Below are 11892 nucleotides of genomic sequence, written 5' to 3' on the forward strand. Positions count from 1 at the left end.
TTTATCTTTACTTTTAAATCACCAAGGCAAAATCACCTTCAGCTAAAAATGCCTGAAAGACTTTTTAAAGTAGTGGGAGTGGGCGTTAGGGGGAAGAGATGGCCTAGGAAATTTTCCGCAGGGTGTTCTAGGGATGAGTTGAGGGAATCCGCATGACGCGCGGCTCCCCGGTGCCACCGCTAAGGATTGATATTTTCGCAAAACCCAGAATGAAAAAAGAGCACACTCCCTTTGGGAGCGCAGTCCCTTTGGGACTGGGGCCTTCCACTCCCACCCCTCCTTTTTCCCTGCTCGGCTCCGCAGCTCCACGACAAGCCAGCTCGTCTGGTCTCCGGCTTGGGCTCCGGTCCGTACCCCCGGGGCGCCCTGCTGTGTTACAGCCGCCCGACGCCCCCAGACCCGGCCAGGTCACCAGGGCAGATTGGAGGTTCGCGCTCCCTCACCTGACACCTCCCGTCCACCTCATCTTTCTTTTTTTCGAAAACAGGAAAAGGAAGAAAACGGAAACATGCCTCTTAGTCTGCAGTGTTAGCGGGGTCGGGATTCCACAGCCCTGGGTGGCACATGCAGGTCAACTTCCCAAAGTCGGGCTCCCGTGTGGGGAGAAATACACACGCAGGAATGCACAAGCATCGCGTGTTCGCAACTGTCGCTGGGAGGTCTGGCGGCTGTGATGGGACATGCACTCACTCGGGCAACACGTCCACAGGTGACATCTATTCGGTCAGTCAACAGATATTTTTTGCGCACCTACGACGCTATCTGGTACTTTCCTTTTCCCCTTAGCTGTTGCTGTCCAGCCCAGCGCCAGTCCAGAGACGGGCTTACCGGTCGCTCCCTTCCACAAGAAACTCGTGTCCGGCGTGAAGAGCGGACGATAAACACGCTCCAAGCCCAGCGAAAAGTACTAATTACTGGAGCGGCTGGGAGCCCGGGACACGGGGACCTGTCCCTCCAGGGATTGGAGTCTTCTACCTGCAAGGGACCCGGCCCGGGGAACTGGAATGGACAAGGGGTAATCCCTTTTCCCATCACCCCTAATGAGAACATTGCCCGGGGCTGAGATATTTGGGGGACGCCGCTGCTCACCCCACCAAACTTTCCCTAAGGACAGAAAAGCGTCCCTACTGAAAACGGATTTAAACACCGTCCCCACTTTTGCTAAGGAAGTTTGGATAGGGAGGTTGTGGTCTTTAATTCGCCAGGTAAAAGGAACCCCATCCGCTCGCATCCCTCACCCCCATCCTGAGCAATGAGTGTTTGCGCGAAACTCGCCCTGCGCCAGCAACTCTGGGCTCCGGTCTCAGCTCCCGCGTAGACGTGGAGGAGAGATTGGCGGCCCCCGCTGGGGAAATTGAGCCCGGCGCCGGCCCGGGACGTGCAAGAGGGGGAAAGGGGGAGATCCCAGACCTCGGTTTCCCGAGGGCTTCCCTGGGGAGCCACTCGCACCTCTGTGTCTCCGCTCCCGGCGGCAGACCTCGCGCGCGGCGCTTGCTCAAGAGCGGGTATCCGAAACCACGTCCCGAACACGGAGAAGCGCCCTCCGTCTCCTGCCTCTTGACCTGCGCCCTTTCCTTCCCTCACCGCATCAGATGGAGGAGGACCCTGGCTCGTTTCGCCCCTGGCTAAATGCTCTAGCTAACTCTGGGTCAACAGCCTTAGTTTCCAGATCTGTAACCTGAACATCAGGAGCGGGTTCCTTTCCTTCTACCTGTGTCTGAGGTCCTCTGGTCGGGGACTGCGCGCGTCTTCCCAGGTCAGGGAGGAGGGGTCGGGACGACCTGAGAAAGACACAACGAAGCGAATGGAGCCCCTGAATGGGGAAAGGGGAGTGGGCACCGGGAGGCCCCTGCAGAAATGCAGGACCGATCCACTCGCGAACTGACAGTGCCACACGCTAGACTTGGCCTGACTGTGGCAACGCTTGGCACCTGGGGGATAGGGGCCTTCTCCTGGCCTCAGTCCCCAAATTCTGCGCAGAATAGAAACGGCTGGCATCTCAAGTGCTCTTTTTTCACCCGGATCTCTACAGACACAAGTTCCCTCACTGAGCTGCGCAGAGGCGGATCCGCACGGGAGGGAATATCGCGTAGGAATTCCTGCAAATATAAATCTCAGCAGCAGAGCAGTCCAGATTGACTGGAACACACCACCCCCAGCCACCACCATCCAAGTTTTCCCTGGTTCTCGGAGTTGGAAACAGTTTCTGGGCTTTTGGCGCCCCCTCTGGATACAGATAAAAACTGCAGTCCATTTTTAAGTCGCCTGTTCATCATAAGTTTTCAGGAAGATATAAAATTCAAAAATGCTTGCATCAAATCAACGGGAAATGTATAAATCCACGTCGTTTATGATGTAAAACTCTACATATTAGTATCTTATTGCATAATTGCATTAAAAGTATATTTATACATATACGTATATATCTTGACACATATTTAGTGAAATATTCCAAAATATCTTAAAGTCATAGCCCTCTTCACTAACTTTATTCCAGCAAACATGGTAATTACAATATAATACAACTAAGTACAGACGACCTGGCTAAAATGTCTGCCCGATGGTCTCCGAGTCTCCTGAATCAGGTGTCTGAGAATTACACAGTTATACTGTACACACAATGCCCTTCTACCCGGGACACAGAAATAGGTCCACACTACGCGGATTTTTTTCTCCTAGGAAAGGACGATGCTGTTCTTAACACTTTCTGAAAGTAATCACAGAGCCCTGGATACGAAGCTATTGTATGCAAATCTCTTAAATTTGTAAACGAGCTATAGGGCACCAGAAACATCCCATTTGAAGAAGTTACATTCGTTAAAAAAAAAAATGCTGTTGAACAAGGCTGTAACTTAGTACCTTATGAAGAGCTCCATTTCCTTTAAGAAATGTCGGGCTTCTTCCGAAGACGAGAGAAAACAAGATTTTAAGGAATCCTCCCGGAAGGACATTGATTTGGATCTTGTGATAGTGTCCTCACTTCGCAAATTAGAAAGGGAAAAAAAACTAGTTTTTAATATGATGTGGGCCGATTCACCATAACAATAATTTAATTGAGGCGAATTTTTGCAAGAGCCCAAAGGGGGGGGGGGCAGAGTTTAAAATTAAGAGTTTCCCAATGCTGTGCGTTTATTTGGGATTCTGAAAGCACAGAACCCGCAAGCGACCAAGACTTTTCTTCTGTCCCAGAGCAGATAGCTCCGCACTTACCCAACCTGGCTCTAAGCATTTCGTGTAAACACAAAGGTTGTGCTCAAATCACACTTGAAATACATGAGAGACACCAATGCCTCCCCCAGAACTTCCAACTATATATGCAGGTCTGAACCGACCGGACTAGAGTCAGAAGCACCGGCGCTTCACCCCTTCAGGTGTTTAGTAAATGCAGGCAAGCAGCACGACTCCGCCAGAGTGGAGCGTTTTGTCTGCGGTGGTGCCCATTTGTTTGGTCTTTTACAAACCAAGTGACCGGCCTGGGCCTCGCGGCCCGGGACAGCCGCATTGGCAAACTTCGATCTCTCAAAGCCAGAGCAGTTAGCAAACTCTCCCCAGACAGGGCGACTCGGCTGACGTTTTTGACTCGGCCAGGAGGCAAAGACCAAAACGTCAGAGCAGTAGCCCTGTTACTGAGGAGCGTCGGCAGGGTCGCGGGTAGAGGCGGCTGGAGAAGGACTTGTCAGAGCTCAAGGTCGATGTGGCGCGGGGCGGCCTCGAGAGCGCCGGGCTCCTGCGTGGCCACGGCCGCCGCTGCCAACCTTCGCGGGGACTTAGCTTTGCTTTCCATTGACTCCCTTTGCAAAAGCGCAGCAGAATCCTGACCAGCCGCACCAGCCCCGGCGAACCCGAGCATGTTAATCTATTTATATGGATTATTACGGAGGAACAGCGGGCGTTGAGTCACCAAAACATTTGCTTCAAAAGACTATTTCTAAGCACTTTTGCAGGCAGGCAGGCTCGCTCTAGGCGCGTAAACTCGGCTACGCGTTAAGAAGCGGCTGCTTTTTGAATACTGCAAACTCCAGCTAAGTCCCCGGTGCCGCGGAGAGAGCAGTGAAAAGAAACGTCGGAGGTGGGGGTAGATCCTAGTCTAGACACACACACTTGCACGCACACACACACACACAGATTCGCGCGGAGAAGGCACTAAAATTCTGGCATTCCGAGAGTACGACAAACTTACACACTTGGAAGTCCCGGGTCCCCCGCCTTCCCCGCAGCACCCCCCGCCCCCGCTACCCGACCGTCCACCCTTTGGCTGCGCTCCCCTCCCCTCTCCTCCCCTCCTGTCTCGTCACCCAGCCCAGTGCCACAATCCTCCTCCCTCCCCAAAATCGGGTCCAATCAGCTGCCTGCCAACCTTGGGACTGCTGTGCTGTGATTGGCGGGTGGCTCTAAGGTGAGGCGGAGTATTTATTAAAGAGACCCTGGGCTGGGAGTTGGAGAGCCGAGAGCGGAGCTCGAAACTGACTGGAAACTTCAGTGGCGCGGAGACTCGCCAGTTTCAACCCCGGAAACTTTTCTTTGCAGGAGGAGAAGAGAAGGGGTGCAAACGCCCCCACTTTTGCTCTTTTTTCTCCCCTCCTCCTCTCCAATTCGCCTCCCCCTACTTGGAGCGGGCAGCTGTGGACTGGCCACCCCGCGCCTTCCTAAGTGCTCGCCGCGGTAGCCGGCCGACGCGCCAGCCTCCCTGGGAGCCGCTCGCTCCGCATCCGGGCAGCTGAGGGGAGAGGAGCCCGCGCCTCGAGTCCCCGAGCCGCCGCGGCTTCTCGCCTTTCCCGGCCACCAGCCCCCTGCCCCGGGCCCGCGTATGAATCTCCTGGACCCCTTCATGAAGATGACCGACGAGCAGGAGAAGGGCCTGTCCGGCGCCCCCAGCCCCACTATGTCCGAGGACTCCGCGGGCTCGCCCTGCCCGTCGGGCTCCGGCTCGGACACCGAGAACACGCGGCCCCAGGAGAACACGTTCCCCAAGGGCGAGCCCGACCTGAAGAAGGAGAGCGAGGAGGACAAGTTCCCCGTGTGCATCCGCGAGGCGGTCAGCCAGGTGCTCAAGGGCTACGACTGGACGCTGGTGCCCATGCCGGTGCGCGTCAACGGTTCCAGCAAGAACAAGCCGCACGTCAAGCGGCCCATGAACGCCTTCATGGTGTGGGCGCAGGCGGCGCGCAGGAAGCTCGCGGACCAGTACCCGCACTTGCACAACGCCGAGCTCAGCAAGACGCTGGGCAAGCTCTGGAGGTAGGGCCCGGCGGGGGCGGCGCAGCAGGGTGGGCATCGCGGCGGCTGGGGGCGCTGGCCAGGGCTGACTTGCCCCGCCCCGCCTCCCATCGCCCGGGAGCTGCCGTTCCGGGAGCCAGCGGGACGGGGGTGAGAGTGGGAACGGGGTGTAACTGTGACAAAGTTCTTGGGCTGCTCGCGGGGACGCGGAGGAGGGGGGTGGTAAGTGGAAGGGTTGAGGGAGGTAGCTGGAGGATGGACCAAGACTGGTGGGAGACGGAAGGAGGGGGCTGCCAGCCTGCTCTCCAGTCGCCTGGAAGCTCAATGGGGCGGGGAAGTGAAACATGCCTCCCCCCTACCCCGCCTCTTAAAACTGCACTCTCTCGTGTAGCCCCACTACACCCACGGAGATGGGGCAAGGGAGAAACTGAGGTGGGAGGAGACCCTTGGCAGGAATTGGGAGGCGGGAGGAGGGAGGCTACTGGCAATAGGTGGGAGTATATGGTGGGGGTGAGAATTGGGGAGCTTCTTGCAGCTTAAGTAATTTGGGGGAAAGTTTTTAAAGGGTGTTGGGGTTGGGGGCGGTAAGTCGAGCAGCAGAGGCGTTTAGGGGGCAGCAGCGGGAGTCGTTTTCATCTCCAGCGTTTCCAAAATAGAAATAGAAGGGGAGGGGAGGGAGGGGGCGGGGAGTGACCGCTCAGGTCAGACTGCAAGAACTTATTTATTATTTATTTATTTTTAAGAAAAGTTATGAGCTGTGGTTGCAGGCAGGAGGGAAGATGGAGTTGTGTGCAGAGGAACCGAGTGGTCTGGATCGCTGCCGCCTCCCCGCCGACCTGACAGTTCGGCGGATTTCACTGACCCCTCTTCCTCTTTTTCTCTGTGCCCCCCTCCCCGCCCCGAGCAGACTTCTGAACGAGAGCGAAAAGCGGCCCTTCGTGGAGGAGGCGGAGCGGCTGCGCGTGCAGCACAAGAAGGACCATCCGGATTACAAGTACCAGCCGCGGCGGAGGAAGTCGGTGAAGAACGGGCAGGCGGAGGCAGAGGAGGCCACGGAGCAGACGCACATCTCCCCCAACGCCATCTTCAAGGCGCTGCAGGCCGACTCGCCTCACTCCTCCTCCGGCATGAGCGAGGTGCACTCCCCCGGCGAGCACTCGGGTGAGTCGCCCCTCGGCCCCGCCGCACAAGCCAACCCCGTCCCGCCTGGCACACCCCCGCCCTCCGCCTGGGAGATTCTTCGTGGAGACTTTATGCTTCCCGGGAGGGACACACTACCCTTTGCGCCTGTCCGGCTCCCCTCTCTACCCAGAGCCTAAGAGGCACCCAAACACCACACCCACACACACACACACACACACACACACACACCCCAACTCAATCCCAGCATCCGACGAGATTAACTTTTTTATTGGGAGGTAAAATGCCCTTACAGTCTTACAAGACCTCCCCCTTCTTCTTTGCTCCCCGACCCCAAAAGCACACACAGGGCTCTTATACAAGTAGCAATTAGGTCTTCCGAACTCTCCGGGCCCCAGACCCTCCCCTGATAAAAGGGGGCTGTCCAGTGTGTACCGGCGGGTTAATCATTGGGCGACTTATCTCTGGTGCAGCGCGCCTCCTGCGCGGGTGCGGGCTCTTATTACACTTTAGCAACGAGGGAGGGTCCTCGGAGGGTGCCTAAGACTAGGGCGTTTGCACAGCCCTTGTTGATTTTCCCGTGCTTGTTCTTTTATTGTCCACAGGGCAATCCCAGGGCCCACCGACCCCACCCACCACCCCCAAAACCGACGTGCAGCCGGGCAAGGCTGACCTGAAGCGAGAGGGGCGCCCCTTGCCAGAGGGGGGTAGACAGCCCCCTATCGACTTCCGCGACGTGGACATCGGCGAGCTGAGCAGCGACGTCATCTCCAACATCGAGACCTTCGACGTCAACGAGTTTGACCAGTACCTGCCGCCCAACGGCCACCCGGGGGTGCCGGCCACGCACGGCCAGGTCACCTACACGGGCAGCTACGGCATCAGCAGCACCGCGGCCACCCCGGCGGGCGCGGGCCACGTGTGGATGTCCAAGCAGCAGGCGCCGCCGCCACCCCCACAGCAGCCCCCACAGGCCCCGCCGGCCCCGCAGGCGCCCCCGCAGCCGCAGGCGGCGCCCCCGCAGCAGCCGGCCGCACCCCCGCAGCAGCCACAGGCGCACACGCTGACCACGCTGAGCAGCGAGCCGGGCCAGTCCCAGCGAACACACATCAAGACGGAGCAGCTGAGCCCCAGCCACTACAGCGAGCAGCAGCAGCACTCGCCCCAGCAGATCGCCTACAGCCCCTTCAACCTCCCACACTACAGCCCCTCCTACCCGCCCATCACCCGCTCACAGTACGACTACACCGACCACCAGAACTCCAGCTCCTACTACAGCCACGCGGCGGGCCAGGGCACCGGCCTCTACTCCACCTTCACCTACATGAACCCCGCCCAGCGCCCCATGTACACCCCCATCGCCGACACCTCTGGGGTCCCTTCCATCCCGCAGACCCACAGCCCCCAGCACTGGGAACAACCCGTCTACACACAGCTCACTCGACCTTGAGGAGGCCTCCCACGAAGGGCAAAGATGGCCGAGATGATCCTAAAAATAACCGAAGAAAGAGAGGACCAACCAGAATTCCCTTTGGACATTTGTGTTTTTTTGTTTTTTTATTTTGTTTTGTTTTTTCTTCTTCTTTTTCTTCCTTAAAGACATTTAAGCTAAAGGCAACTCGTACCCAAGTTTCCAAGACACAAACATGACCTATCCAAGCGCATTACCCACTTGTGGCCAATCAGTGGCCAGGCCAACCGTGGCTAAATGGAGCAGCGAAATCAACGAGAAACTGGACTTTTTAAACCCTCTTCAGAGCAAGCGTGGAGGATGATGGAGAATCGTGTGATCAGTGTGCTAAATCTCTCTGCCTGTTTGGACTTTGTAATTATTTTTTTAGCAGTAATTAAAGAAAAAAGTCCTCTGTGAGGAATATTCTCTATTTTAAATATTTTTAGTATGTACTGTGTATGATTCATTACCATTTTGAGGGGATTTATACATATTTTTAGATAAAATTAAAGCTCTTATTTTTCCAACAGCTAAACTACTCTTAGTTGAACAGTGTGCCCTAGCTTTTCTTGCAACCAGAGTATTTTTGTACAGATTTGCTTTCTCTTACAAAAAGAAAAAAAAATCCTGTTGTATTAACATTTAAAAACAGAATTGTGTTGTGTGATCAGTTTTGGGGGTTAACTTTGCTTAATTCCTCAGGCTTTGCGATTTAAGGAGGAGCTGCCTTAAAAAAAATAAAGGCCTTATTTTGCAATTATGGGAGTAAACAATAGTCTAGAGAAGCATTTGGTAAGCTTTATCGTATATATATTTTTTAAACAAGAGAAAAACACCTTGAGCCTTAAAACCACGCTGCTGGGAAACATTTGCACTCTCTTTTAGTGCATTTCTTCCTGCCTTTGCTTGTTCACTGCAGTCTTAAGAAAGAGGTAACAGGCAAGCAAAGGAGATGAAATCTGTTCTGGGAATGTTTCAGCAGCCAATAAGTGCCCGAGCACACTGCCCCCGGTTGCCTGCCTGGGCCCCATGTGGAAGGCAGATGCCTGCTCGCTCTGTCACCTGTGCCTCTCTGAACGCCAGCAGTTAACCTTCAAGACATTCCACGTGCTAAAATTATTTATTTTGTAAGGAGAGGTTTTAATTAAAACAAAAAAAAAACTTCCTTTTTTTTTTTTTTTTTCCAATTTTACCTTCTTTAAAATAGGTTGTTGGAGCCTTCCTCAAAGGGTATGGTCATCTGTTGTTAAATTATGTTCTTAACTGTAACCAGTTTTTTTTTATTTATCTCTTTAATCTTTTTTTATTATTAAAAGCAAGTTTCTTTGGATTCCTCACCCTAGATTTGTATAAATGCCTTTTTGTCCATCCCTTTTTTCTTTGTTGTTTTTGTTGAAAACAAACTGGAAACTTGTTTCTCTTTTTGTATAAATGAGAGATTGCAAATGTAGTGTATCACTGAGTCATTTGCAGTGTTTTCTGCCACAGACCTTTGGGCTGCCCTATATTGTGTGTGTGTGTGTGTGTGTGTGTGTTTTGACACAAAAACAATGCAAGCATGTGTCATCGATATTTCTCTGCATCTTCTCTTGGAGTGAGGGAGGCTACCTGGAGGGGATCAGCCCACTGACAGACCTTAATCTTAATTACTGCTGTGGCTAGAGAGTTTGAGGATTGCTTTTTAAAAAAGACAGCAAACTTTTTTTTTATTTAAAAAAAGATATATTAACAGTTTTAGAAGTCAGTAGAATAAAATCTTAAAAGCACTCATAATATGGCATCCTTCAATTTCTGTATAAAAGCAGATCTTTTTAAAAAGATATTTCTGTAACTTAAGAAACCTGGCATTTAAATCATATTTTGTCTTTAGGTAAAAGCTTTGGTTTGTGTTCGTGTTTTGTTTGTTTCACTTGTTACCCTCCCAGCCCCAAACCTTTTGTTCTCTCTGTGAAACTTACCTTTCCCTTTTTCTTTCTCTTTTTTTTTGTATATTATTGTTTACAATAAATATACATTGCATTAAAAAGAAAGTGGCCCTGTGGATTTATTCACCCAGTTCTCCTTTTGGATGATTTGGCAAATTTGAGCACAAAAGATATTGTGGAGTGCTGATCGCTGTGATGTTTTCGTTTTTTATCAGCAACTTTGGCAATCCTGGAAAACACGCTGAGGAAAAGACTGTATCTCCAAAAATCTAGGCAGAAAAATCTTGAAAAGTGCCACTCCAATAGATCACACAGAAAATTACATGTCAGTAGTTGCTCACTCTGGCAAAAATGTTTGTTGTGGTTTTCATGACCTCATGCTTCAGGGCAAAAGCTGTCCCTTGTGGAGGTCACAGGGAATATTAGACCTGAAATCAGGAGCTTGTCAGTAGACAGAATGCCAGAGGGGTGACTTGCTTATCTGGTTTTAATATGGCAAACTTTCTGTTCCTATGAACACATACCCAAGAAATGGAGTATCCACTTAAAAAGCAAAGGAAGCCAGAGAAAAACGATGTCTACAGGGAACCAGAGGGAAGCCTGTCGTATTAACCCATTAAATGATTCAGAGCCTTCCAGATTTCTCTGTAGAGACAATGAAGGGATGATTTTTCTGCTCCCTCCAGTTTAACTCATTCTAAGCAGACGCAAAGCCATTGTAGAAGAAATAAGACCTAATCCTGTTTTCCTTGGCCCCAGTTAGATGGGGAGTTTCCAGGTTCAGAGAAACGTTCAGGTCATTTTTCATTAAATAGATGAAATCACCCCTTCCCTCACATGGGCACACCTCCCCATCCCCACTCCCACACCCCAGCTGATTGGAGAAGTGTCTCTAAACAGTCAGTCACCTTCACCCTCTCAGGCTAGTTTTACTACTGGGCCTGTGTCTCTGACAGTCTTAACCAGAGTCCAACCTCTCTGGCGTTACCTCACATTGTCTGTTTCTGCTTACTGGATTCCTGGCTGACATCCCACACCAGGAACATGGCAACCAGGAAAATGGTAGTTATCAAATGGAGGCAACATTAGTACTCGACCTCCTTTGCAAATTCCTTCGACAAACATTGATTGAGGGCCTGTGATCTGCGGGGGACTGTGCAAATCCTTCCCTACCCCTTCAGACATCAAATTCTGTTCCTTGTTTGTGACATAGCCTTCCATGCGCTGAGGCCCTCCCTTCTTACAAAATCTCTATTTTTTTTTCTCTTGCCAACACTCACAAAGTCCTTTTAAAAAGCCTCTGTGGTGTTCACTAATTCTTGCCTACCTTATTCGTTCTAATCCCTTTGTCTATTAAAATCAACACACACCATTCCACTGCGACTACCCCCTTCCCTAGCAAATCTGTATGTTTGCTAGACTGTTCTCCCTTCCAGAAATACGCTCTTTTTCCCAGTATGTGGCCTTTGCCAGGACTTCTTGAAGCCGAAATGTTCCTTTGGGACATAAACTTGTCAAGGGACCTGAAGCAAGTTGTTTTGCTTTCCCGTGCCTCACTTTCCCCTTTTGCTGAGTATGTTTATAATTCCTCCTACATAGAGCAGGGTTGTTAATAGAGGAGATTTTAGCCAGAGCAATCCGGGAATTGACTGCATTGAAGTCCCCTGGTCTGTACAGCAGTCCCCCTGCATTAGAATTCCTGGGAGTAATACCCAGGAAAAAGAGTTTCATAAGCTCCCCGAGTGGCTCTGATACACAGTAAAATACAAGAGACACAGGAGTGCTGGGAGAGAATTCCTCAGAATCCCGCTCACCCTCATATCTATCAGATCTAGTCAAAGCCCAATATCACCAGATTATAAAATATTTTGGAGGAATTTTTAGTCTAACTCCAGAAGCACAGAGCTTATCACCCTGGCAACAGCAACACATTGACTGGAAACCTAGGAGAGTCCTTCACACCGGAAAGAGCTTGTATGTAGATCCAGGGTTATTTGTTTGTTTGCACTTAAAATAAAACCTTTTCTTTTCTAACCATTTTAACAAAACTGGAATTTTTAGCAAAAGGGAATAAAAATAAACTCATTTAAGAATCGGTCTTTTGCTCTATTATTAAATTAGAGCCATGTGGATTCGTTTGAGCTGTTTGACTTTCCC

General features: G+C 51.5%; 1 protein-coding gene across 1 annotated transcript; it reads left to right on the forward strand.

The window, feature by feature from the left end:
- The first annotated feature begins 4431 nt into the window (after nt 1-4431).
- SOX9 (SRY-box transcription factor 9) lies at nt 4432-9840 on the forward strand. The gene is made up of 3 exons (XM_054457887.2): nt 4432-5238; nt 6125-6378; nt 6963-9840. Exons 1-3 carry the CDS (start codon nt 4808-4810, stop codon nt 7805-7807), a joined length of 1530 nt encoding a protein of 509 aa, XP_054313862.1. The 5' UTR covers nt 4432-4807; the 3' UTR covers nt 7808-9840.
- Nucleotides 9841-11892: the final 2052 nt, after the last annotated feature.

The sequence above is a fragment of the Pongo pygmaeus genome, chromosome 19 (genome assembly GCF_028885625.2).
Source record: "Pongo pygmaeus isolate AG05252 chromosome 19, NHGRI_mPonPyg2-v2.0_pri, whole genome shotgun sequence".
Classification (NCBI taxonomy): Eukaryota; Metazoa; Chordata; class Mammalia; order Primates; family Hominidae; genus Pongo; species Pongo pygmaeus.

Coding starts and splice junctions, on each gene's coding strand:
- SOX9 (XM_054457887.2), top strand. CDS start 4,808: ATGAATCTCCTGGACCCCTTCATGAAGATGACCGACGAGCAGGAGAAG. Junction 5,239..6,124: donor ACGCTGGGCAAGCTCTGGAG/GTAGGGCCCGGC, acceptor CGCCCCGAGCAG/ACTTCTGAACGAGAGCGAAA. Junction 6,379..6,962: donor CTCCCCCGGCGAGCACTCGG/GTGAGTCGCCCC, acceptor TATTGTCCACAG/GGCAATCCCAGGGCCCACCG.